General features: G+C 36.2%; 2 protein-coding genes and 1 pseudogene across 18 annotated transcripts; all 3 read left to right on the top strand.

Annotated features, from left to right (window-relative positions):
* The first annotated feature begins 9,401 nt into the window (after positions 1-9,401).
* LOC149235440 (uncharacterized) lies at positions 9,402-10,040 on the top strand. Its single transcript, XM_089368550.1, has one exon. It carries the CDS (start codon positions 9,402-9,404, stop codon positions 10,038-10,040), a length of 639 nt encoding a protein of 212 aa, XP_089224676.1.
* A 5,389-nt stretch (positions 10,041-15,429) lies between these two features.
* On the top strand, positions 15,430-16,653 carry LOC149235439 (enoyl-CoA delta isomerase 1, peroxisomal pseudogene; annotated as a pseudogene).
* A 4,825-nt stretch (positions 16,654-21,478) lies between these two features.
* Positions 21,479-27,058, top strand: LOC149235438 (vesicle-associated protein 4-2-like). 17 transcript variants are annotated; one of them, XM_089372109.1, is made up of 8 exons: positions 21,479-22,019; positions 22,111-24,163; positions 24,339-24,451; positions 24,905-24,952; positions 25,105-25,224; positions 25,406-26,100; positions 26,302-26,404; positions 26,494-27,058. In XM_089372109.1, the coding sequence occupies exons 2-6, from the start codon at positions 24,070-24,072 to the stop codon at positions 25,412-25,414; spliced, it is 384 nt and encodes a 127-aa protein (XP_089228235.1). In that variant the 5' UTR covers positions 21,479-22,019; positions 22,111-24,069; the 3' UTR covers positions 25,415-26,100; positions 26,302-26,404; positions 26,494-27,058. The 17 variants fall into 17 exon arrangements, with proteins under 17 accessions (XP_089228235.1, XP_089228236.1, XP_089228234.1 ...); XM_089372110.1 differs by having other exon boundaries at positions 25,102-25,224; positions 25,409-26,100; XM_089372108.1 differs by having other exon boundaries at positions 25,102-25,224.
* The last annotated feature ends 881 nt before the right edge of the window (positions 27,059-27,939 follow it).

The raw sequence follows: 27,939 nt of genomic DNA, 5'->3' as shown, positions 1-27,939 counted from the left end.
CACCTCTTGGATTTACTGTATATCCCGCCATTCACCAGCAAGGATTCTTAGGCCCACCAAGGCACACAATCTGGATTTACCGCAACCCACAGTCCAGTTCAGGGGTTACTAGGCCAGTGGCTTCATGCATCCTCAATCTGGTTCAGGGACCACCACCACCATGTGTTTGTTAATTCAGAGATCCACCCCACTTGGCTTCAAATCCAATTCGGGCATCCCACATAAACCGTATGAGAGAACCCATCTCATCAAAGCTATCAAGAAATTGCAAGGCTAGGCTGAAAATACTATCACACCTGGCAAAACCCATGCCATGGTATAAAATAAACACATGCAATCCCGTGCATGCCAAATCTAGCAAGGAAAATACACATGCAAGTTGATACCTATAATGAAGCCTTTTGTAGCTGCTTGATCCAGCCTTTCCCTGCTTGATCTTTGCTTCCTCTTACCTTCTTTGCCTTTCTTGATCCAATGCCAAAGTGCTCCAAGAAAACTCTGTCCAAGAGTATGAGGGAGAGAGATAATAATGAAAGATTTCCAAAACTAAACTGACAAATGGTTACCAACTGATCCTCAGAAGCCTTTTTATGAATGAGGCCTCTATTTTCTTCATTTTCCATTATTTTCCTTCATTTTCCTCCTCACATGCAACCTATGACCTTTCACCTCCTTTTTCTCCTAGTTTCCATTGTTTTCATAAATAAATGTGTTAAAAATGCCATTTTTCCTTTCCAAAGCCTTCGCCATTGCCTTTGCCAATTTCCTTAGCCATAAACAACCAAATGAACACACAATAGGATGTCATGCCCAACATTCAGCTTGGAATAAGTGTGCCATTCATCTGTGGTTATTGTTTTTAACTTTTATTATATGGAATTTTCACCAGGGTTGTTACAAGTGCTTCCCTTTTGGTACTTGTGCATGCTTGATCGATCACAGCATTAATACATTCAACAATCTTTTGAAGTATTTTATTGTAGCATTTATATCCTTTACTTCTAGAGGGGTATCCAAGTAGAATTCCTTCATCTGCTATAACTTCAAACTTTCAAAGCTTATCATCATTATTCTTTATGTAACATTTGTTTCCAAAGATTGTAAAATAATTGATAGTTGGAGGATTACCGAACCAAAGTTCATGAGGAGTCTTATAAATGTTTACAAAGACATGGGCTTTGTTGAGAATAGCCATAAGTGTATGTGTTTCTTCTCCCCAAAAACTATGAGGTGTCCCAGACTCATCAAGCATGGCACATGCCATTTGTTGAATTGTTCTGTTCATTCTTTCTGCCACCACATTTTGTTGAGGAGTTCTAGCTATATAAAATTTCCTCTTGATGCCATGTTGTTCACAGAAGTCGAAAAATTCATCTGATATGAATTATCCTCCCCTAACATATCTAAGACATTTGATTTTTAAATATAAATCATTCTCTACTAAATCTTTGAATACTTTAAATTTATCAAATGTTTCATCTTTATGTTTTAATAAGCCAATCCAACACATTCTAGTAAAGTTATCAATGAATAAGATGAAATATTTTTCTCCTCGATGTGAATTTTTCCTCATAGGCCCGCACAAATTAGTATGAATAATTTCAAGTGGCTTACTTGCGGAACCTTCTTTGGCATTGAACTGAACCCTGGTTTGCTTACCGAATTGACATGATTTGCACATGGTACTTTCTAGTAGAGAGATGTTAGGTAAATCATGAACAACTCCTAGCTTGCTTGACTTATGTGTTTGAGTGAAGCTTAGATGTCCCAATCTTTTGTGTCATATCCAACTTTCTTCTGCTTTGCTTAAGTAACATTTTTCTAGACCACCTTCCAAGACATAGACATTACTAGAAGTTCTTGTCCCCTTTATTATGATCTTACATGTATCAAGATTCTGAACCACACAATTGTTTGATCTAAAAATAACCTCATGTCCTTGGTCACACATCTGAATAATGCTCAAAAAGTTATGTTTTAATCCATCAACAAACAAAACATGTCCAACTTTAACCTTTTCTTTCATCAAAACAATTCATTTTCCTTTGATAGCAGCAGGTGGATTATTTCCAAAGGTTACATTCTTTTCTTTTGTTATTTCATTAAAGGACATAAACTTATCTTTATCACCTTTCATATTATTTGAGCTTCCACTCTCAATTTACCACAAATTTTCTTGATCTCCTGCATATAAACCTAGACCACAGTTTTTAGATTCCATGGTCTTTTTTTTCCATACATTTGATGTTATTGCTTTTTGTTCATTTTGAGGTGTTGATCACATTTTTCTTCTGCATTCAGATTCTTTATGCCCAAATTTATTGCAAAAGGAATATTAAATTTCATCTTGAAGAGGTGAGAAAGTATTGAAATAGAATTTCTTTATCCCAATCTCATTCTTTTGCTTTCTTTCTTCTCTAGTCATGATATTTCTATAAACAACATACTGAGCAACCTTATGATCAAAATTATGACAAGTGAAGCATTGATCATCAAAGTAGAAGTTTCTAGAAGTATAGTACCTTCTTGTGTAGATTTCCCTTTGATTGTAGTAAGGGATATTTACCTCAGAAGTATTTGATCCTTTATTCTTTTGTTGATAGCTGGAGTTTTGTTGACTGCTTCCTTTTACTACATTGAGATAGCTTCATGTACCTGTTTCAGAAGGATTTACAGCCTTTGATGATTATCCACTATATCTAAGACCTGTTTTTATGATAGGAGAGCAATGCACTTTGATGATTTCATCTAAGGTTTTAGATCCTTTAGAAAACCTAAGATTTAGACCTTTTTTTCCCGAGTTCCTTCCTTAGACTTACTATTTCTAGTTCTAACTTTTCATTATGCTTCTCCTTTTCTAGGATTTGTTTCTTTAGAGCTTCTTCTGCTAATTTAGCTTCTTCCAAACGAATTTTAAGTTGAGTTATTTCTTCAATGAAATTATCATTTTCTTCTAAGGAATCCATAAAAACATCATCAGACTCATCAATACATTTATCTTCAAATGCCATAAGTAATTGATATTCTTGATCAGACTCACCTTCTTTACCATTTTAAAGACCATCATTATCTTCATGAGTGTAGAAACTTCTTTTGTTTTCGAACTTTCCTCTAAAATTTACTTTTGCTGAATTTTTCCCTTTCTCATGATTTTCTCTATAAGGACATTTAGCAGCATAGTGACCAACTCTTCCACAAGAAAAACATTTGAAGGGAAGCTTACCTCTGAATCTTCCAGTACCTACTTGAAGTTTCTTCATGAAGTTTGCCTCTTCTTCATCTGATACATAACCTGGTTCCTTAAGTTCCTCCTTTTATTTTCCTTTAGAATTAGCCTTGAATGCAACTTCTCTGATATATGAGGGACACCCTTTTCTCATTTCATAGGCTATTAGAATCCCATGAAGTTGTTCAATAGTAAGGTTCTTCAAATCCTACATTTTTTCAATGGCAGAGACTTTTGAATCGAATTTTGGTGTTAGAGATCTTAAGATTTTCTCAACCAAAGATGATTATTTTACTTCATCACCAAGATTTCTCATTGAATTAATGATCTCATCTACTCTAAGAAAGAAACTTGCAATGCTTTCGTCATTATGCATTCTGAGAGTTTCATATTGAATTCTAAATGTTTGAAGTTTGGCACTCTTTACCTTGGTGTCACCTTCATAACTTTGGATGATCTTGTCCCATATAGATTTTGTGGTATTCAGCTACATGAATTTGACAAATTATGATTCTTCCAAGCTTCCTAATAGAGCATTGACAACTTTTTCATTGGTCTCATACTTTTTATTTTCTGCTTCATCTGTGGGAATGGCAGATGGATACTGATAGCCTCCTTCAATGACTCCCCAAACATCAGCTCCAAGTGGCTGTAGGTAAGCTCTTGTTCTGACCTTCCAGAAAACCAAATTGGATCCATTAAACAATGGTGGTCATATGGATGTTTCTCCCTCTTGGTTTCTCATCTTGATGAATCTTCCTTCAAGCGATCAAGATTATTTTGAAGGACCTGCTCTGATACCAATTGTTAAGAAAAATACTGAAGGGGGGGGGGGTGAATAAGTATTTTAAAACTTAATTGAACTTCTACTTTTCTATTCAGATTTATGTACACGACTTTAATGAGATAAACTTGTGTATGTACGCTACTGTTATGCAGACAACCAACATATAACTAGTTAGCTATCTTTTCAATTAATACTTCATCATTTTAATGTGAACCAGTGTATCATCCTTTATTATCCATTAATTAAACAATAATCAAGTGAAGTAAGAACAAAATAAATCATCACATATGAACACCAGGATTTTAGGTGGAAACCCAATGTGAGAAAAAACCATCGTTGTTGTTGTCTTTGTCTTCTTCTTTAAAAAAAAATATTCTTTACAATCTTGTACTGGCATAGAATCATACAAGTACGATCGAAACCATCTGCAGAAGGCTACAACCTTCTCTCATTCTCCAACACCAACTGGAAGGGAGATACAACGCCCTTATCTTCAATTCCTTGTGGATCACTTTTCATAATATTTCAAACTGGATCCACCTGATCAAAACATTACCACCTGTAGGCCACCTTTAATCAATTTTTCAAATGGAACCACTACCATCATCAAATCCCTAAATCAACTAAGATAGATCAATTATTAAATCTCATTGCAACTAATCAAACTAAACCAAAATAGATCATGTGAATGCACTGTCAATCATCAAGCCATACACTATTATCTATCACTGAAACCAATTGTTGCCACTACAAACCCTGATCAATAATATGTCAAAATGTATACGCTATTGTTATGTATAATACAAATGTATACACATTTTTCCTTAATCGAACCTGTGTACAGATCTCAAAAACACTGATCCTTCAGACTGAAACACTACACTACTGAAATCAATCACAGACACATATATCCTTCATCATAGATCTCTGAAGTACTTACAGATCATTACATACTAGCATCAATATAGTTCAATATTTCATTCATAAAACATTCAACTTCACTAGAACTATCACATACATATTATTATGAAGAAGACCTCATCAATAGACAACAAATTTCACAACAAGAATGATCAAACATCATTAACTGAACATACTTCAGAAACCCTAGCATATGCACACTACCCTTACAAAACACTTTCATGTATGTACATGTCTTTCATATTTGATACCCACGTACAGATATTTTCATACTGCAGAATCGATACACTACTACTCAGAATCTGATCGCGTATGTATGCACTTTTTCTATAGAAAACCTGTGTACAGATATGTAATTATTGAGTCATACCTTCGATGGACAAAAAAACTTCAGTCAAACGATACATAGTAACAAACACACGTCAAAACATTATCATCACAAATCAAAACAACCCATAAGCAGATTATTCAATGTATAGTCATTTCATATCTAAAAATCTGATCCCACGTCACATTCCTTGTGCAACCTTATTTCAGATCAAGCAATTCATCAATAGCCCATTACTTGCACACTTAACACTTTGATATTCATCTCCTTATATATCTTAGGCCTTATTCAATACCACGATTCAAATCCTTAGTAATGCTTATGGTATTCCTGGATGGGATCAAATATCTGTTTCCACGCTCATTACTATGGGTCAATACCATGGTAAAGATCCCTGACATTTAAGATACCATGAAGTGGAAACTGTACGCGATTTCTCATCTTCACACCTACGTTTGTACACGATTTTTCTTCATAGAACCCGCCTGTATTTATCAAAACATCACCTTCATCATTCTTTTGTCTCTAGATTGCCATGCCTTTGTCCAAACTCTCTGTCACATATGTACTAGCTTGTAAAATCATCCAGTTATCATCATATTTACAAACTTCAACAAGTAGGGTTCCATCAAGGACAATACATTTGTCATAATGCCAACACTCACGAATGTCTTTTTGTTTGTGATTTGGTTGCACGTAGGTTAAATGTGTACTCTCTATGTCTACTCTCCCGTAGGAATGGATTCTTTAATAGAATTGGTGAGGATGTTAGAGGATGAACCAACACCCCTAGGTCATGGTGAACTCAAAGTCTAATACAAGTTCCCAAGACCATTAGATGAGGTAGTCAAACTCTCTCAAACTAGTCTCCAAGGAAAAGACCAAATCTAAAAGCCTAGGAAGGTCGTCACTCTGTGGTAAGATGTAGAGAGAGATCACTGCTTCTTGCTAAGTTGCAAGGAACAATACATCACATTTTGTCAGTGAACAAAGAACAATGAATTACTCATTTTCATCTTCTTAAAAAGAAACTATTAATATCTTAATCCTTAATTTAAAAATTTCAGTAAATACTACATATTTAATTTGTAGATAAAGAATATAACTACTTATATAAAAAAGGTTGCAGAGTGACGTGTTTAAAGATTCTTGACCAAAACATTAGTTTCTAATAAATATTTATATACTCTCTTTGACCAAAACATTTGCTTCAGATGAATAATAAATTGAAAGAATCCTCTTAAAATTAATAATTAATATTAATAAATACTTAATTATAAATTGAAAGAATTTTCGAGATAGAATTGTGTGGAGGAATATTGATGTAAGTTTCTGGATGTATGTTGTGTGCAGGTTTAAACTTGCACACAACATATATCTAGAAACTTACATCAACATGATTACAACGTGTGGAAATATACACACAATCTTGTCCAACATTTCGGGTGGACACCCCATCCATCACCAGAGACCAGATAATTGAATGATTAAAAACGAGTTCTTTGAAACCTTAAATAGAGAGGGTTTACCAATTAGCCATTAAGAAATAATGTAAAAATAATAAAATAATTGTTAAGAGAAGATGGTAAAGGTAAAGAATTAATATGAATTATTAATTAAATGACAAATTACCAGATTACCTGTTCCTGTGGGAAGTCATATGTTGGTTAGACTAGGCGTCCCTTCAAAGTTCGCCTTTAAGAACATATTGTTGATACCAATCATCTTCACCTTTCGAAGATTGCCACTACCGAGCACTCTTACAATTCTAAGCATCTGATAAGTTTTAATTAATTTAGGATCCTTATGCTTGACCTGTTTCACAACTCTAGAATCATTAAGTAAGCCCTAAAAATAGAAAAACACACCAACAACTTTAATAGAGAAGATAGTTATAAATTAAGTTATTCTAAGAAACCCATTATCCACCACCTCGCTTAGTAGTCTGCCCTTCCCGTTCTCTTCTTTACTTCCTTCTTGCCCCCCACTCCCTTTTTCCCTTTACTTCTTCCTTATATATGATCTCTTAGTCCTTATTTTAATCTGTTCATCTCGTACCCTTAATACCTTTTTAATCCTCCCCTCTTTCCTATTTCTATTCATATATTTATTAATATTTAAATCAACTTATTAATATTATGTAAATTAAATTTATATATGTATTCTCTAATATATATATATATCTATATATATATACATATATATATATATAGATATATATATATACATATATATATATATACACATATATATATATATATATACATATATATATATATATATATATATATATACATATATATATATATATATATATATATACATATATATATATATATATATATACATATATATATATATATATATATATATATATATATATATATATGATGCGAATCTTTTGATGGTCCGGCCTGGAAGCTCTGCAGCTTAGGGTTTCGGGTAAGCTCTGCAGCATCTGATTCTCTCTGAACAATGACAGAACTACAGAAACTCAGCATCTCTGGAAACTGCACTACTCAGCAATCAGATCCACTACTATGGATCCCCTTCCAGGGGGGATGCGACGCCTCCCCCTAGCGGCAGTGATGAGGCATGGATTCGCAATGGGACTGAAAAGGATTTTGACATGGTACAGCCCATCAGCACTGCAAAGCAGACTGACCCAGTAGAGCAAGGGAAACAAAAATCACCACAGGACACGGAGGCACTGCCTCAGACTCAGCAGCAAGACAATCCGACATTGAACAGAGAGGTCCCCAAAGCTACCTCGGCCACCTGCAAACCTATTGCAGCAGAGCGACCCAAGATAGAACTACCTGGTCACTGGATCAATGCCCAAATCCAATTTATGAAGGACCACGCTCTCATAGGGAAATTTATCGGCTTTTGGCCGACAGAGAAAGCCCTGCAGGGATGGGTTGCGGCCAAATGGAAACCTAAAGGACATGTCACCCTGCAACTCGGACCTAAAGGCTTCTTTACGGCTGTCTTCAACTGCATAGAAGACCGTAACAAAGTCCTAGATGGCGGCCCCTACTTCTTCAACTCCGCAAGCTTGTATCTTAGAGACTGGATAGAAAGATTCAATCCGAACAGAGAGGATTTTAGCTGGGCACTTGTTTGGATCCACCTGTATTCCCTTCCATTAGAGTACTGGGATGAAGAATCACTAAAAGACATTGGAAATGGTTTGGGCGACTTCATAAAGATAGCCGAAGAAATGAAACTAAGAAGGTATACTTCCTATGCTCGCATCTGTGTCTACATGCATCTAGACAAGGCACTCCTGGACTCGGTAAGTCTATATCACGATGATTTTGAATGGATTCAGCCTTTAGACTATGAACATGTTCCTTTTAGATGCAGAAAATGCCATGCACATGGTCATCTTTTTCGTGATTGCCCCCTAAATGTAAACCCCAAAACCAACACCACCTCAGAAAAACGGATGAGGAAGGATTTACTAAAGTCAACTCCCGGAAAAAGCACCACAAAAAGTCTGCTTCAGGATCCAAAAATCCCACAGCCAATTCAACCTTACCCTCCACTAGCAACAACTTTGATATCTTAGCTCAATCAGCTTTGAATGACTCTGATCCCTCCACCCACATCGAAGATATACTCAAGCCATCTTTGGTAATCCAACCCTCAGACCAAAGGAAAGACCCGAAGCCATCTCAGACCCTGACTAGCCCAACATCCAAGCCCACCAAGGAATCTGAATTGAGGTACAATGGAATGGAAATGGATATCTTTCTCCAAGAACCAATTCATTCAAATGACGTAGTAGTAGAAAGCAGTGAGCCCAAACATATGGAAGAGGAACCTGAAAGTATTGACATTGGGGATCTGAATATATTCAGCCTTGAGCAAGCCTGCAGAAGGAAAGAGTTTGATAAAATCCCAGATAGACAACTAGAAAGTTTGGAGGTAATCCTTTCTAGAGCACAACAACAGCGAACTTTAGGGATCCAACTGGGCAATCAATGGGATGGGAAAAACATCCCCAAAGATACCAAGAAACGAGGAAGAAAGACAGATCTGCAAAGAACCATCATCATTGGTGAAATGTTGGTGGAGTCAGGAAGATATTCCAAGTTAACAAAGTACTACAGGCCGCTACCCAACCTTGAACCATGAAGCTCACATCTTGGAACTTAAGAGGGTTAAATAGCCCTGTGAAGTACAGAATGATCAAAAACATGATACAACAGGAGAAACCTCAAATTTTCTTCATGCAAGAGACAAAATGTAACAGTGATACCCTAGGCACCATTCTCTCAAAAGCCTGGCCAGGAAGCCAGTCAGTAGCAGTGGACGCTTCGGGAGCTTCAGGGGGACTGGCAATAGCATGGGATACACAAGCTATTTCGCTCACTGATTTTCATGCGAATCATAATCTCATTCAAGCAACTTTTCATATTATTGGGACCAATATTCATGGACATCTCACTAATGTATATTTCCCTCAAGATGCAGCGAACAAAGTGGCATTGTTAAACACAATTGCTAGGATCAACTCCACTAGAGCCCATCCTCTTTGGATTACAGGGGGTGACTTCAATATGATCACTAAACTTGAAGAAAAGAATGGAGGCCGGGTTAGACTAGACATGGAAAGCAACCACTTCAAGGACTTCATACAAAATAACTGGCTCATCGATCTGTCGTTTAACAATGGAGTGTACACCTGGAACAATAAAAGATCAGGCTCGCAGCAAATTGCCTCGCGGCTGGATCGCTTCTTGTTATCTGACAATGCAATTCATGTATGAGGATATTTTACTGCCTCTTTCTGGGTCAGATCACTAGCCCATATCTCTGCAATGGAAAAGACCTGGCAACTCCACAAGGAGACCCTTCCGCTTTGAAGCATTTTGGCTTACCCACCCGGATTTCAGTAATATGGTCATCTCCGTTTGGAAAAGTTTCATACCCCCAAAAGGTTAAAAAATGTATCAACTTCAACAACGGCTCAAACATCTCAAAGCACATATCAAGCAATGGAATCAAATGACCTTTGGAAATATCTTTCAAGCCCAAAGAGCTCTAGCACAAGAAATGATGGAAATTCAACAAAAAATAATTACTGAAGGAAGGACAGAAACTTTGGTCAAAAAAGAACAGAACCTTCAGAATCAACTGGATGAAAGAAGAAAGCAAGAAGAGATCCTCTGGAAACAGAAATCCAGAGTAAAATGGCTAAAATATGGAGAGCGGAATAGGAAGAAGGAGGACGAAGTGCTGAGAAACAAAGTGCAGGAAGAAGGAAGGATTTGACTTGTGCTTGGAGGATATTCTTGTCAAGGGTCTAGGGTTTGGAATTGATCAATAAGAAACTTCAATAAGAGAAACTTACTAAAGGGTTTTCCTCTCAGAGAAAAGAGGTTTTGGCCCTAACAGAGAGCCAACATCTTATGTTCTTGTTCTTATGTTTTTGGTAGTAGCTTGATGAAGTACACACACATGCATTAATAATAAGAAGAAGAAGATTAAGCTAACAACAAGAAAAAGTAAAAAGACTCCGCAAATTTTTATCAAGTCAAGAAGAATCACATTACATAGAATTGCCTTATATTCTTCAACAAATCCCTCTCGGTGCATGATAGATCTGGAGTTAGATGGATCTAGGTTGGTTCCAGCTGAGGGCACACAATGTCATATTTTTAGATTATCATTATTATGTATATGTTTGAGATAAACTTCATACTTTGAAATTTACATTATGTTTCCTTTTTCTGAAATGACCATATAATTATGTTCTTTAATTTAGTCTATGTTTCTTTCCTTGAATGGTTTGTGCATCTATGTTTGGATGTTTTGAGTGGTTTGTGTGTGTCTGTGTTTGGATGCTTTGAGTGGTTTGTGTGTTTATGTGTTTGGATTTGGATGGTAATGTTTGTGAATGTTACAATTTTTGTGTTATATTTATATGTGTATGTAATTGTCTATTAGTAATTAGTTGGTGATGAAGAAGGAAGACAATCTTGTCAATAGCTTGTAGGAGGATTGATATTGCACATCCATTTCATTTAATTTTAGTTATCACAATTTTTGACGGCTAATTATTTCTTAATAGTGTCCCCCCAGGTATTATTAAATATATCTTGAATAGTAGTTTTAATTTTAAATTTCTTGAGTTACCTTAATCTGTTGAGATGATAGATATTGTTAATAACTTTAACTATGAAAAATGATGAAATAAAAATTTTGAATGCAAAGTGACAATGTAATAGTGTTGAATGGCAAAAAATGTGAATAATAAGAATGTAGTAAATTACAAATAGTCTTCATTGTGATCAATCTAAACTATTTTCTTCTACTATTCTTATTTTCACCCCTATTAGTTTTGCCATATTTTCATATCAATTATATGAAAAGTGTAGTTGAAATCATAAACCATTCAAATATTTAACTCGAGCTATTGTAGTAAACATCTTACCTTTTCTCTCTTGCTCTCCAATATTAATAGGTTGAATTACTATAACACAAAAATCAATGCACATTGTCAATAATTTTTTTGTGCTTACACTAAAATCAATCACACTATTAATCCAGTCACTTTAAAATTAATGTACCATCATACATCCAGTTACATCAAATCATAAATCAACATCTACATTGAAATCAATGCATCTAATGCAAGCAATCAAATATGATTAGAAAAAACATCTACACTGAAATCAATGCATCTAATGCAAACAATCAATTAAGATTATAAATCAACATCTACACGGAAATCAATGCATTTAGTGCCAATAATCAAATATAATAAAAAATCATCATCTACACTGAAATCAATACATTTAGTGCAAACAATTAAATATAACTAGAAATCAACATCTACATTGAAATCAATGCATCTAGTGCAAGCAATCAAATAGAATTAGAAAACATCTACACTAAAATCAATGCATTTAGTGCAAGCAATCAAATAGGATTAGAAATCACATTTACACTAAAATCAATGCATATAGTGCAAACAATCAAATATCATTAGAAAACAACGTCTACGTTGAAATCAATGCATCTAGTGCAAGCAATCAAATAGGATTATAAATCACCATCTACAATGAAATCAATACATCTAGGGCAAGAAATCAAATAGGATTCTAAATAACCATCTACACTGAAATCAATGCATCTAGTGCAAGAAATCAAATAGAATTATAAAGTATATACATTAAAACCAATGCATCTAGTTCAAGCAATCAAATAGGATTAGAAATAAACATCTACATTGAAACCAATGCATCTAGTGCAACCAATCAATTATCATTAAAAATCAACATCTACATTGAAATCAATGCATATAGTGCAAGCAATCAAATAGTATTAGAAATCACAATGTATGTTAAAATCAATGCATCTAGTGTAAGAAATCATTTTCCTTTTCTCCCCTCCATCTATATCTATATTTCGCTCCATCTCTCATTCTTTGTCTCTTTATCTCACCCCCAAACATACACACACTCTCTACATCTCTCTCTTGTGACTCCCTCTCTCTCTCACTCCACTTATCTCTCTCTTTTTCTTTCTTCTTCCCTCCCTCTCTCCCCTTCCAACTCCATCTCTTTGTCCCTCCCTCTCTCCTCCTCCCTCTCTCCCCTTCATCTATCATCTATTCTATATTTCGCTCCATCTCTCATTCTTTGTCTCTTTATCTCACCCCCAAACATACACACACTCTCTACGTTTCTCTCTTGTCACTCCCTCTCTCTCTCACTCCACTTATCTCTCTTTATTTCTTTCTTCTTCCTCCCTCTCTCCCCTTCCAACTTTATCTCTTTGTCTCTCCCTCTCTCCTCCTCTCTCCCCTTCCAACTCTATCTCTTTGTCTCTCCCTCTCTCCTCCTCTCTCCCCTTCCAACTCTATCTCTTTGTCTCTCCCTCTCTCCTCCTCTCTCTCCCTCCCTCTCTCCCCTTCCAACTCCATCTCTGTCCCTCCCTCTGTCCTCCTCTCTCCTCCTCTGTCTCGTCCTTCCTCTCTATCCCTTTCTCTCTCCACATCTATCTCTCTCTTTAACCCTGTCACTTTCTCCCTCCTCCTCTCATTCTCTCTCTCCTCATCCATCTTTGTGTTTCCCTCTCTCTCTTAGCCTTCTCTCCCTCTCTCACTCATCTCCTTTTATCTCTCTTCATTCCTCCTCTCCCCTCTATTTCAATTTATCTCCTTCAATGCAAGAAATCAAATAGGATTATAAATCACCATCTACACTGAAATCAATGCATCCAGGCAAGAAATATTCTTCTCTCTCTCCTCCCTCCATCTATATCTATATCTCCCTCCATCTATCCTTCTTTTTCTCTCTATCTCACCCCCCAAACACACATTCTCTCTCTCTCCATACTTATCTATTTCTCCCTCTCTCTATCTCTCTTTTCTTCCCTCTCTTCACCTTCCATCTATATCTCTATCTCTGTTGTCTTTCTATATCACCCCCAAAACATACACATTTTTTCTGCATATCTATCTATCTCTCCCTCTCTCTTCCTCTCCCTCATTCTCTCTCTTCCCCTTCTCCCCCTCTTTTCCCCTTCTCTCCCTCTCTTCCCTCTTGCTCTCCTCCCTCCCTCTCTCTCCATCTCCGTTATCACTCCCTCTCACTCTCTCCATCTTTCTCTCTATGTGTCTTTCTTCTTACCTTCCTCTCTCTCTCCCTTCCTCTCTCCTTCTCTCTCTCACATCCTCGCTCTCTTCCTTCCTCTTTCTCCCTTTCTCTCCCACCTCGCTCTATCTCGCCCCCTCAACTCTCTCTCTCTCTCTCTTTCTATCTCTCTCTCTCTCCAACTCTATCACTATCTCCCTCCCTCTCTCCTTCTCTCCATCTCTCTTCATTTGTCTCTTTTTCTCACCACCAAGCATAAACATTCTCTCTCCATCTCTTCCTTGTCACTCCCACTCTCTCTCCACTTTTCTCTCTCTATGTCTTTCTTCTTCCCTCCCTTTCTCTCCTTCCAACTCCATCTCTCTATCCCTTTCCCTCAATCTCTCCACCTCTATCACTCTGTCCTTGTTCTTCTCTCCCATATATATCTAGAGTTAATATATATCATTATGATAAAAAAAATATTATATTAATTAAAAGTTATTAAGTTGAATAATATTAATATTATAATATATTAATATTAATATTAGATTTAATAATAATAATAATAATATGAATATAATCTTTCAATATTAATATTAGATTTAATGATGTTTTTTACATGGCATGATACCAAAATTTATAATAAAACTACATCAAATGAATATTTTGGAATATTACAATTTTGGCGTGGAAATATTTGTGTATAGAGATTTTAATATATGGTGGTTTTCTTTTTAAAGACTCATTTTACAAATAACTAATTAAAAGAAATATTAAGAAAATTTACAGTAACATTTTGGATTCTTTGTGTTGAATTAACCTTTCTACTTTGATTTAAGAAATGGTAGAGATTTTGGTAAGATGTTTAAAATTTTAGGAATTTTAATGTGGTAAAATTTTTTTGTTGATGGTAAATTTATGATACATTCAAATTCAAGGTATGATAAAATAACTATTAAACTCATGAGATAATTGTATTGTATTTTTTTTATGTAAACTCATGAGATAATTGTATTATAGTTTTTTTAATCTATATAGTTATTTTCATTTTTGTTTCCCACATTAATTTTTTCTATTTTCATTATTATTATTATTTATTTCAAATTATTTATTTTTATATTGGATGATGTTAGCTAAAATTTAACTTTAATCACGGACATAGTTATACATAAGGTTCACACTTGTCTATAGAATGCGCTTATCAACACAATGGATGTGCCTAAGAAATTTTTTCCTATTAATAGGTCAAACCATTCTCCAACTAGCTTGCTCAAGGATTAGTCATGCGTGGCGTGGCGTGGATAGTTGGCAAGTCTAATAAAGTACTGCCTAAAATGCAACGCATTATGCACACAAATGGACAGACAGGTCAGATTGAAACTGCTTAATTTCTAGGGGTTTTCCGATATCCCTTCATCACCCAGTGACAATAAGTGGTTTTAGACAGAGGACACTTGGCAACCTGTAAGTGGCTATGAACAGACTACGAACCCTTGCCGTGAACGCCTCCATTAAAAAACGCCTTCGGCGTAATTAGCCTACATCATCCTCTGGATGTAGTTTTGAATATCACCACTCAAACTACGACAGTGTATATCCTCTGACGGTGTATATACGGGTATTTCTGCAGCTCGATACTTTATCCTTTTCTAAACCAAAGTGCACGGATTAGGCAACAGAACGACTGGCCCGGGCACATCACTGCACGTAGATTGGGGATTGTCCAATTGGAGCGATTATGTGCAGCCTTTAGAAAAGTGCACGGATTAGGCAACAGAACGACTGGCCCGGGCACATCACCGCACGTAGATTGGGGATTGTCCAATTGGAGCGATTATGTGCAGCCTGGAGAAGAGAGGAAGGGTGTACATCCTCACTCTGTTGGGAGAGGGAGATCACAGGTTCAATCCCTCCACCATCGATGCCATTTCTGCCGCACTGCAAGAGGTCAATGATTCCCCAGACGCGGGGGCCCTCGTGACCACAAACGAGGGCAGATACTTTTCAAACGGCCTCGACCTTCAATGGATATTTCAGAATCCAGAAGACCACTTGAGCACAATCAGGATCAAGTTCGAAAACCTGCTGGCTGCCTTCATGAGGGTTAAGGTCCCCACCATCGCCGCGATCTGTGGGCACGCTGCGGCGGGGGGTTTCATTCTGGCCCTGGCGCACGACTACCGGTTCATGAGAGGAGACCGTTCTGTGCTCTACATGAGTGAGCTCGACGTCGGGATGAAGCTTCCTAGGAGTCTCCTGGCCCTCATACGGAGCAAGCTCTCGCCCGGAACCCTAAGGGATGTGGTATTGGGCGCCCGCAAGTTTAGTGCTCAGATGGCTCTGGAAGGTGGGATCGCGGATTCTGTTTTCGCGGATTCTCCTCAGACGTTGGAGGCCGCTGTTGGCGAAGCTCAGAAATTGGCGGGCAGGGGTTGGAAGAAGGAGATTTACAGTCAACTCAGATTGGGAGTTTTCCCGGGCGTTGTTGAAGAGCTTGATGCCCATCGGGAACCCTATCTTTTTCCTGCCTCTGCCAAGCTGTGATTATGGGGGTTTTGGTTTCTGTCTGTGCTTGTAGGGTTAGAGATTCAAATCCCTCTGCAACCATGGGGTTTAAATTCGATTTGTGTGTCTATGAACAGTTTCTCTAAATAATTTGGGGTCTCTCAGCCTCCGGCAATCATTGCTGACAGGAAATGCAGAGATGCACAAATGTCTGCAATAATCTGTAAATATTTTTACAGACCGTTTAATTCCTGAATGCAGTGACATCAATAATAAACTCTGGTTCTGGTTATACTCCATTCATAAAGGAGACCGATGCCACACATCATATTTTCATCATCCAGGTTTGCCTTTTAATTTTAATATATTTTTCTAATCTAAATTTTATTTTATTTTATAAAAATTTCTTCATTCAACAAGCGCGGCAGAGGTTATTCTTTCAGCAAAATAATGCAAATTTGCCTGCAGACCCAGTGTTTATTTCCGCTAATTTGATAGAGGAAAACTTATATGACCGTCTTCTTCAGTACTTTACCCAGAACCCATCATTGCTTTCATAGAATTTAAGCTCAGGGAATTTTTTGTCAAAATTTTAATAGATAATTTTTCTTTTGCTCGGAAAAGGATACGAATGCCTGTAGAATTACTGTGCCACAATTAGGCTATTTCTTTGGAAGTGCATGCGGTGAAGGATATTTATCTCCTCAGAAGTACTCAAGTCATGTTATATTGTGAAGTGAGTTCTTAAGTTTGGTATTCTGATCAAATTTCAAGACAGAATTGAAAATTTCCATCCTGTATTCTGATCATATTTCAAGACAGGATTGAAAATTTTCTTGCTGTGGGATGTATTTTGTCCACCATTAGAATTGTAAATTTGAAGAGTAAATTTCTTGATGCGTAGTATAATAAAGGTTGTCCAGTTCCGGGGATATGCTACTTCCCTGTAATAATAGATGGTAGTGGGAAAATGTATGGTGTATGTAAAAAAATAACATATGACTAGTTAAACTATGCATCTGATGAATTTGACATAAAAAAAAACAACTCGTCCATTTTCACCGTTTGTTGGTCTGGTCTGGTCTGTTGTAATTGTTATATATGGAGCCAATGAACGAATGCGTAGCAGAGATTCGTGGAGGAAAAAACGCTAGAAATGGGAATTGGGAACCAAAGTTGATGTTAAACTATTAAATGGGCATTGCATTAGCTTCTACAAAGTTTGGGACTGAATCCTGTACACTAATTGTTATTTTTCTCTTTCCATTTCACATTAATGCATATACATATGCATATGATTTATGCATTTTAATTCCGAAAAAAATGAAAGATGATTCTTTCTTCACTTGAGCAATGCATTTTAATTCTGAAAAACATGATTTCTTTCTTCATATGAGCTGATGGAGCGATGAGTGTAACAGAAGGGGAGTGATACTTGAATTCTTGATTTCTTTCATATGAGCTGATGGAGCTGATGAGTGTAACTTGATTTCTTTCATATGAGCTGGTGGAGCTGATGGAACTTTTTGTCAAAATTTTAATAGATAATTTTTCTTTTGCTCGGAAAAGGATACGAATGCCTGTAGAATTACTGTGCCACAATTAGGCTATTTCTTTGGAAGTGCATGCGGTGAAGGATATTTATCTCCTCAGAAGTACTCAAGTCATATTATATTGTGAAGTGAGTTCTTAAGTTTGGTATTCTGATCAAATTTCAAGACAGAATTGAAAATTTCCATCCTGTATTCTGATCATATTTCAAGACAGGATTGAAAATTTTCTTGCTGTGGGATGTATTTTGTCCACCATTAGAATTGTAAATTTGAAGAGTAAATTTCTTGATGCGTAGTATAATAAAGGTTGTCCAGTTCCGGGGATATGCTACTTCCCTGTAATAATAGATGGCAGTGGGAAAATATATGGTGTATGTAAAAATATAACATATGACTAGTTAAACTAGGCATATGATGAATTTGACATAAAAAAAACAACTCGTCCATTTTCACCATTTGTTGGTCTGGTCTGGTCTGTTGTAATTGTTATATATGGAGCCAATGAACGAATGCGTAGCAGAGATTCGTGGAGGAAAAAACGCTAGAAATGGGAATTGGGAACCAAAGTTGAAGTTAAACTATTAAATGGGCATTGCATTAGCTTCTACAAAGTTTGGGACTGAATCCTGTACACTAATTGTTATTTTTCTCTTTCCATTTCACATTAATGCATATACATAGGCATATGATTTATGCATTTTAATTCCGAAAAACATGAAAGATGATTTCTTTCTTCATTTGAGCAATGCATTTTAATTCTGAAAAACATGATTTCTTTCTTCAGATGAGCTGATGGAGCGATGAGTGTAACAGAAGGGGAGTGATACTTGAATTCTTGATTTCTTTCATATGAGCTGATGGAGCTGATGAGTGTAACTTGATTTCTTTCATATGAGCTGGTGGAGCTGATGGAACTTTTTGTCAAAATTTTAATAGATAATTTTTCTTTTGCTCGGAAAAGTATACAAATGCCTGTAGAATTACTGTGCCACAATTAGGCTATTTCTTTGGAAGTGCATGCGGTGAAGGATATTTATCTCCTCAGAAGTAATCAAGTCATATTATATTGTGAAGTGAGTTCTTAAGTTTGGTATTCTGATCAAATTTCAAGACAGAATTGAAAATTTCCATCCTGTATTCTGATCATATTTCAAGACAGGGTTGAAAATTTTCTTGCTGTGGGATGTATTTTGTCCACCATTAGAATTGTAAATTTGAAGAGTAAATTTCTTGATGCGTAGTATAATAAAGGTTGTCCAGTTCCGGGGATATGCTACTTCCCTGTAATAATAGATGGTAGTGGGAAAACGTATGGTGTATGTAAAAATATAACATATGACTAGTTAAATTATGCATCTGATGAATTTGACATAAAAAAAAAACAACTCGTCCATTTTCACCGTTTGTTGGTCTGGTCTGGTCTGTTGTAATTGTTATATATGGAGCCAATGAACAGCCAATGAACGAATGCGTAGCAGAGATTCGTGGAGGAAAAAACGCTAGAAATGGGAATTGGGAACCAAAGTTGAAGTTAAACTATTAAATGGGCATTGCATTAGCTTCTACAAAGTTTGGGACTGAATCCTGTACACTAATTGTTATTTTTCTCTTTTTATTTCACATTAATGCATATACATATGCATATGATTTATGCATTTTAATTCCGATAAACATGAAAGATGATTTCTTTCTTCATTTGAGCAATGCATTTTAATTCTGAAAAACATGATTTCTTTCTTCATATGAGCTGATGGAGCGATGAGTGTAACAGAAGGGGAGTGATACTTGAATTCTTGATTTCTTTCATATGAGCTGATGGAGCTGATGAGTGTAACTTGATTTCTTTCATATGAGCTGGTGGAGCTGATGGAACTTTTTGTCAAAATTTTAATAGATAATTTTTCTTTTGCTCGGAAAAGGATACGAATGCCTGTAGAATTACTGTGCCACAATTAGGCTATTTCTTTGGAAGTGCATGCGGTGAAGGATATTTATCTCCTCAGAAGTAATCAAGTCATATTATATTGTGAAGTGAGTTCTTAAGTTTGGTATTCTGATCAAATTTCAAGACAGAATTGAAAATTTCCATCCTGTATTCTGATCATATTTCAAGACAGGGTTGAAAATTTTCTTGCTGTGGGATGTATTTTGTCCACCATTAGAATTGTAAATTTGAAGAGTAAATTTCTTGATGCATAGTATAATAAAGGTTGTTCAGTTCCGGGGATATGCTACTTCCCTGTAATAATAGACGGTAGTGGGAAAACGTATGGTGTATGTAAAAATATAACATATGACTAGTTAAACTATGCATCTGATGAATTTGACATAAAAAAAAACAACTCGTCCATTTTCACCGTTTGTTGGCCTGGTCTGGTCTGTTGTAATAGTTATATATGGAGCCAATGAACGAATGCGTAGCAGAGATTCGTGGAGGAAAAAACGCTAGAAATGGGAATTGGGAACCAAAGTTGAAGTTAAACTATTAAATGGGCATTGGATTAGCTTCTACAAAGTTTGGGACTGAATCCTGTACACTAATTGTTATTTTTCTCATTCCATTTCACATTAATGCATATACATATGCATATGATTTATGCATTTTAATTCCGAAAAACATGAAAGATGATTTCTTTCTTCATTTGAGCAATGCATTTTAATTCTGAAAAACATGATTTCTTTCTTCATATGAGCTGATGGAGCGATGAGTGTAACAGAAGGGGAGTGATACTTGAATTCTTGATTTCTTTCATATGAGCTGATGGAGCTGATGAGTGTAACTTGATTTCTTTCATATGAGCTGGTGGAGCTGATGGAACTTTTTGTCAAAATTTTAATAGATAATTTTTCTTTTCTCGGAAAAGGATACGAATGCCTGTAGAATTACTGTGCCACAATTAGGCTATTTCTTTGGAAGTGCATGCGGTGAAGGATATTTATCTCCTCAGAAGTACTCAAGTCATATGATATTGTGAAGTGAGTTCTTAAGTTTGGTATTCTGATCAAATTTCAAGACAGAATTGAAAATTTCCATCCTGTATTCTGATAATATTTCAAGACAGGATTGAAAATTTTCTTGCTGTGGGATGTATTTTGTCCACCATTAGAATTGTAAATTTGAAGAGTAAATTTCTTGATGCCTAGTATAATAAAGGTTGTCCAGTTCCGGGGATATGCTACTTCCCTGTAATAATAGATGGTAGTGGGAAAATGTATGTTGTATGTAAAAATATAACATATGACTAGTTAAACTATGCATCTGATGAATTTGACATAAAAGAAAATCAACTCGTCCATTTTCACGGTTTGTTGGTCTGGTTTGGTCTGTTGTAATTAGGCCGATAGGCCTTCCTTTGGAACAGACTTTCGTCGTCCTTTTGTCCCTGTGATTGACACGTGTTTTCCATTTTGTCCCTGTGATTGACACATGTTTTCCATATTCAGCGAGCATCTGTACAGAGAGAGCGCGCACCGCCGGACTTCGAGAAGAGTCAGTTTGAATTAGGTATAGAATTTATTGCTGGATAATGCGATGTGCTCCAGCTGTGATGCAAAACGTTTCATTTCCGACAATCGCGAAATCAGATAGATGGTTTTGAAGGCAGGGAAAGAATGGCTGCTAAATCCGAAGAATGGCTCGATGCGCATGGGATGCCCGCTCCATATGAAAAAGCTACCAGAGCGCTTATTGACCCTTTGAAAGGGAGGATCTCAGATCATGCTCTTATTTACGCTGATCTTCTTCTCTACTCTGTATTGTATTTGCTTCGCTACTTTCTTGCACATATTTTTTTGGTTCGGTGCCTTGGCTTGGTTTATTTCATGTCCATATTTTTTTATTATCACTGCATGGCCATGCGTTTCGTATTTCTTGATTTTCCCATTTGTTTGGATTGGATTATAATGGTTGGTGAGTTTACTATTGGAGAAAAATTCCTCTGATAAACCCTTGTTTCACTAGGGTTTCTACCTCATACACAAGACTGTTGTTCTTGGCTTACGGTCGTCACTAATGACTGTCTTATGTTTCATCTTCTTCGTTGCCTTGCTCTGGTTCGTAGCCGAATGAACAAGCATGGCTTGCAGTTTCGGCAACAACTTAAAGGTCTCACTAATTATTGTTCCTTCTTTGTTTAACTACCATTTTTTTTTTTTTTTTATCTCAGCTGAACAACCTCAGCCTCTTATGATTGCAGTGTCAGGGTTCGGTCCTCTTCAACAAGCGTTTAGAGGTATTATGAGGTATTATGTTGAAAACCCCTATTCTTTTCGTCTATCTTCAGCAATAATGCTCCAGGGTCTGTGTTAAGTTTGGGTATGTTTTGTATGCAGGGTCTATGTTAAGTTTGAGTTTGCTTTGTATGCAGACTAGTTATCAATACATAAGCGATTATCATGGAAAATACTTTCAGATGACAAGAGTCTGGGTATAATATTAGTCTGTAGGAACCTTTCTTCTGGTTGTGGCATGGTTTAAATTTATATTCATGTTTACACAAGTATATGGTTTGCGATTTTTCCAAAAAGGATTTTGCCACTCTCAAACTCTTGGTTTGCCTTTGTAAATTTCAACTTACATGACCATTGTATTGACCTAAAGTTTGAAGAGAATAAGGAGTCGCTGGCAGTGGAGAAAGTATTTTGTGAGGTATTTCTTGATCCACAACAACCATCCAAGGTATAATTTATGGCTCTTCACAAGATGAGCTCATTTTTTATTCATATCATTCAAATTAAGTTGCTTTTTCATTTATTTTAGCCACTCGAAAGCCCTGGAATGTTGGTTATTTCTACAAGGAGTTGGAGAAATTGAATAAGCTTATAGCAGAAACAGAAGTTGATAACGAAGCATGCAAGGAGCCTGTAGATGACAAGGCTGCAAAACCTCTTGGTCGTACAGAATGTGCCCTAGATGAATGGGTAAGGATTTTGTTCTTTTGAGTATTATTTGCTTTCAAAGGTCTTTCCACGGATTGTATGTCGATAATTTTTCAATGAGACTTTGTTGTGCTACTCATTCTATGTACGTTAGATTGTTTCTTGACGTTCATGTAACTTTTATTTATTTAGAGGTTGTTAATAAATTATTTTTGTGTTGTAGAAGGTACGAAGAGAGAGATATCTGGCCAGACAACCAGCTGAAGGAGCAAGCTCTGTGTGAATATATTAGATGTTTATGAGGGGAACAACGTGTTTGTTCTGTTAGGAATCAGTTGATGCTTATTTTCTTTGGAGGTTTAATAGCATACAGGGGAAGATGAATTTGGACATTATAGAATCGAGCGTCAACATTTTCGCCGATTCTTTTAAAATTCCTCTACTTTTAGACAATAACAGGGAGTCCACTCCATGTGGTGTCCATTCAATGAAATCACCCGTTCTTTAACATGCCCCTATCGTTCTTGGACCGAACTCCGTCCCCGATTTCCGAGACCAAAAACTGCGCTCCTAAAAGCTCTTCTTCATGTGTGCATTTTGGTTTATGAAACCCCAATTTGTATAAAAATATTTTATACGATAACGATGTTTGTGGTTCAATGCATTTTATCCCCATGCATGGGAGATAACTTGTTGGAAGGAGACCATGAGAAGTTCATTAACTATTAGAATAAAAAACAGAAATTCAGAAGTTCATTAACTATTAGAGTCTCAATGATGATTTTGATCGGACATTGACTCAAATTCAATGTTTTTAAACTTGCATATGTGCTTTTTATTTTTTATCATTTTCGTTTTCAGAATAAGTGTACGCCACATTAATAGATACCGGATCAACCATTGCCAAATATGAAAAGAAGTTTACAAGAATTAGGGTAAACTTATTTCTTTTCTTAGGTTGTAAATCTGACGAAACTAGGGGCGCGTATTGATAGCTCATGCATTTTTCTTGTAGTTATTATTTTTTACGTGAAACCTCAAGTCGTTTTTATCATTGTACAGATGAAACTGGAAAGCAAGTTTCTAGCCTTGTGAAGGTAAGGAATGTCAACAAATCATTTGTAGCCTTTAAAGTAAGTATGATTAGAAAGTCAAGCTTCATATCAAAGCAGAAGATTTCAATTGGATTCAGGTAGTTATGTATACATTGTCAATCCAACCAGATCTCATTCAAAAGAAGTTCTCGATTGTTTTACTCTGTTACTAAATGTTTTTGAATGATGCTTGCAGTTCCAGTAAAATGCTCCCAAAATATCTTTTATGAGACCTCCAAATGGTATCCTTGGTCAAAAGATTCCATAACTACAACTGGTAAAATACACGTCTTGGTGCTATAAAATACTTAGTTTTACTTTCTGAGCTATATGGTACTTGGGAGCATGGATCTAAACAATACCTTTTCTTTATAATTAAATCAACGTTATGTTTGGATGTTATGTGTGGCTTATAAAAGAGGTTTTCTGCCAATGATGATAATTTGGTGCAGTTATAAAATTTGTAGAGCAGCCAAAAAACCCTCAGAAAAAGAAGAAGACGAAGGATAAATTCAAAATTGTGAGCTTTAACCTAAGAGAGGGCATTGAATTTACTCTGGAACTGGTATGTGGAGTTCTGTTTTAGAAATTCTTAGAACCACCGTCCACTGCTTCCAACCCTTTTGATTCAACACGAACATACTATTATTATACCTTTCAACCATAATTAGGCATTCTTCTCATGGCTGAGACATTCATTAAATTTCTTTATCTTTAATTTTCTCAGCGCCCTATTTTGATTGATTTAATATTAGCTCTTTTGTGTGGATTTTAGATTTTTTAATATTGGTAGAATCTTTACGTAAATTGTGGTTTTGGCATTTTTTATTATAATTTTGATATTTTTTAAGATATACTTAGTTTCTATGAAATTGGATCACTATTTCATCCCTTTGTAAAAATAGTATATGTTAAATAATAATCATTTTGTTCTTTCTGTGGATTTAAGGCACTGGAATTTGAAATGTTTATTCTTTTGTTATCAAAACTGAAACATGACCATTGTCCTGATTTGAAGTTTGACGAGAATAAGGAGTCACTAGTAGTGGAGAATGAATTGCGTGTGGTATTTCTTGATCCACAACAACCATCCAAGATATAATTTATGGTTCTTCACGAGATGGGCTCAATTTTTATTCAGGTCATTCAAATTAAATTGGTTTTGCATTCATTTTTGTCACTTGAAAGCCCTAAAATGTTGGTTGTTTCTACAAGGAGCTCGAGAAATTGAAGAAGCCTATAGAAGAAATAGAATCTCATAACGAAGCACACAAGAAGCCTGTAGATGACAACGCTGCAAAACCTCATGGTCCTACAGAAGGCGTCCTAGATGAATGGGTAAGGATTTTATTCTTTTGAGTATTAGTTGCTTTCAAAGCTCTTTCCATAGATTGAATGATGGTAATTTTTCAATGAGACTTTGTTGTTCTGCTCATGCTGTGTACCTTAGATTGTTTCTTGAAGTTCATGTAATTGTTATTTATTTAGAGGTTGTTAATAAATTATTTACGTGTTGTAGAAGGTATGAAGAGAGAGATGTATGGCAAGACAAGCAACTGAAGGAGAAAATTCTATGTGAATATATTAGATTGGATGGGTCGTCATGTGCTTAGCCTCCCAGATTGGATGGGTTTGGGGCAAATGGTTTTCCTTATGATCCTAATCTGAGCAACAGGAATTCCAATCATAATCTATCAACATCCCTTGGGGGTTTGAAGACTGGCAGCCATGTCCTTTTCATTGGAAATCTCTCTCCTCCTACACCCTTATCAAGTGTGAAGTTGTGAAGTTGGAGCTCCCTTCAAGCCAGCTTGCGGAGTCTGTGCATACCACTGGCACGCGTATGGAGACAATTACTACTCCTACAGAAAATAACTCATACACACTACCACCTTCTATTCCATCCACCCATGTTGATGGCTTCTCCCCACACAACTGTGGGTTGTTATAAGCTTTACTGCATGAGTCTCAAGCAATGGGTGGTGGCCAGAATAAGCAATCTTCATAAATGATTACACAATTGCCATCAATCTCATCAAGAAGTAACTTGACCAATTGTGTTGGAGCAAGTGAGTTAGAAACAGAATGTGGTGAATACAGTTATCCAATCACCCCTCTGGGTGGTCCTGCTGCTTCAATATTCAGTGAAAACACCTCCCCAGCTCTTGAGCACCAGTCCATGGGTTGAGTCATCATTCGCTCAGTCAGCAATTGGTAAGTGTTTCCATTCAGTGAGTTGTTTTCATGAAAATAATAGGGAAAACACATGGATTTTCATCTCTTAACATATTTCTATTTTGGAAACTACATAAACCTATTATTGCAACTAAAGGTACTAAATCTGCTACAGTCTCACCCCTCTTTTTGAGAAGGCTCATTTTTTTAATTGCATTTTTGTCACGGGTGAACATAAAGATTGAAGAGCGCAACGAATTTATGTCTAGCACTAACTGTGGAGATGAAGAATTTCCACGTTATTGAACCTTGCAAGGCCAAATGTTTCCCCTGTCTTAGATTGGTATGATTCCTATGCTGAGCTTGTTGAGAAAGAGCAATATGCTATTAGCGATGTTCTTGCCACTCTAATCAATGATGATTTCTATGTAGATATTCAACAGATGGCTTCAGGACCTTCTACATCAAATCATGTTTGGGGGCTTGGTTCTTGCCACTGGAATAATATGCCTGGTGTCACACAAATTGTTGATCTTCCTTGAGATTTCGAATTTCATCATTAACTATAATATAGGGTCTTGAAGACAGTCGATGTATCAAGACAGTGTAAACAAGAGCTAATTCAATGAATTTTTGCAGTTGATAGTCTTCAACACGTAGCTATGACAGGTTAACTGGATTTAAAATGCAAAAGCAAGCATATTTATAGTTTATTAAAGTGCTATCCATCTACTATGTGTGGCCTAAGCCAGATATTAGAGGCAAAGACTAAGTTTCAATTAGATTAGTAGGTTCTTTTGCTGGAGTAGCAGTAGTCAGGTTAAATTGTTGTAAATGTGTAGTTGGATAGTCATTGTAGAAGGTCTATGATATAGAATTCTAATTCACTACAAATTATCATGATCTATTGGTACTTAAGTAATTCTCCTTAATGGTTTGGATTCTAGTGGTCTCGTGTGTTTGATCAGAATTTTTGGAAATATAGCATTTGATGATATATTTGATGTTGTTACGTTTGTGTTTGATTCTTATTTTATCCACTTTTCTTCCAATTATGTTTTGATGGAATTCAGTGAGAAGTTATGGTTTTATGTGAAAAACAGCATGTGTCTTCTGTTTATGACCTTTGTATCTCAAATGCATGAATTTTAAAGAAAATTTGTTTATAAAATACATCCTGATCCCTTTGTTCTTGTGGTCCAGTTTATTTATCCTTTTGCTCAAGAAACCCAGGGTGCTTTGTCATTGAACAATATGGACATTGGTGGGCAACGTTTAAATGTTGAGATGACAAAAGTTACAGTGTGCAGGTTTGCTGAGTGTTTGATCTTCACTTTTGTGTTTATTGTATCCTTTATTATACCCATTCATCTCAAAACCAGTGGCTGTTGGCTTGGTATCACTTATAACTATATACTCCAAACTGCCTTGTACATTTCCAGTACATACCCTATTCAAAAGAGCTTGATGAGGCTGCCATGATGTCTGAGTGACAAGCTCTATTTGCATGCCTTTTACTCTCCAAAAAAATGCCTGGCATATGGTGATTAACTGAAAGGATTCAGTTCAACTTCTTTGTTAGGTGTTTGCATGCAAAGTAAGTTGAAGTCTTCATCAACAGATCTAACTCAAGCAGATGCTCAAATGAACTCCAGCCTTTATGCCTTCTATATATTTAAAAATTATAAAACTTTATTGTGTTCAGTAGCACAGATCAAGCTTAACTTCTATGGTTGGTGTTTGCAACTTTGCATGCATTCATGTTCAATGTGACGTCTTAATAGAAAAAATTCTCTTGTGCAGTTGTCCGGTTCAACTCCTTCTGCTTGCATGCATGTGTGTATTGTGACCTTAAACATGCTTAAGCTAAGGCAGTGA

This window comes from Pinus tabuliformis, chromosome 8 (assembly GCF_031772625.1).
Source record: "Pinus tabuliformis cultivar Carrire ecotype Pingquan chromosome 8, CPIR1, whole genome shotgun sequence".
NCBI lineage: Eukaryota > Viridiplantae > Streptophyta > Pinopsida > Pinales > Pinaceae > Pinus > Pinus tabuliformis.
This window is presented reverse-complemented; position numbering and strand designations above follow the sequence as displayed.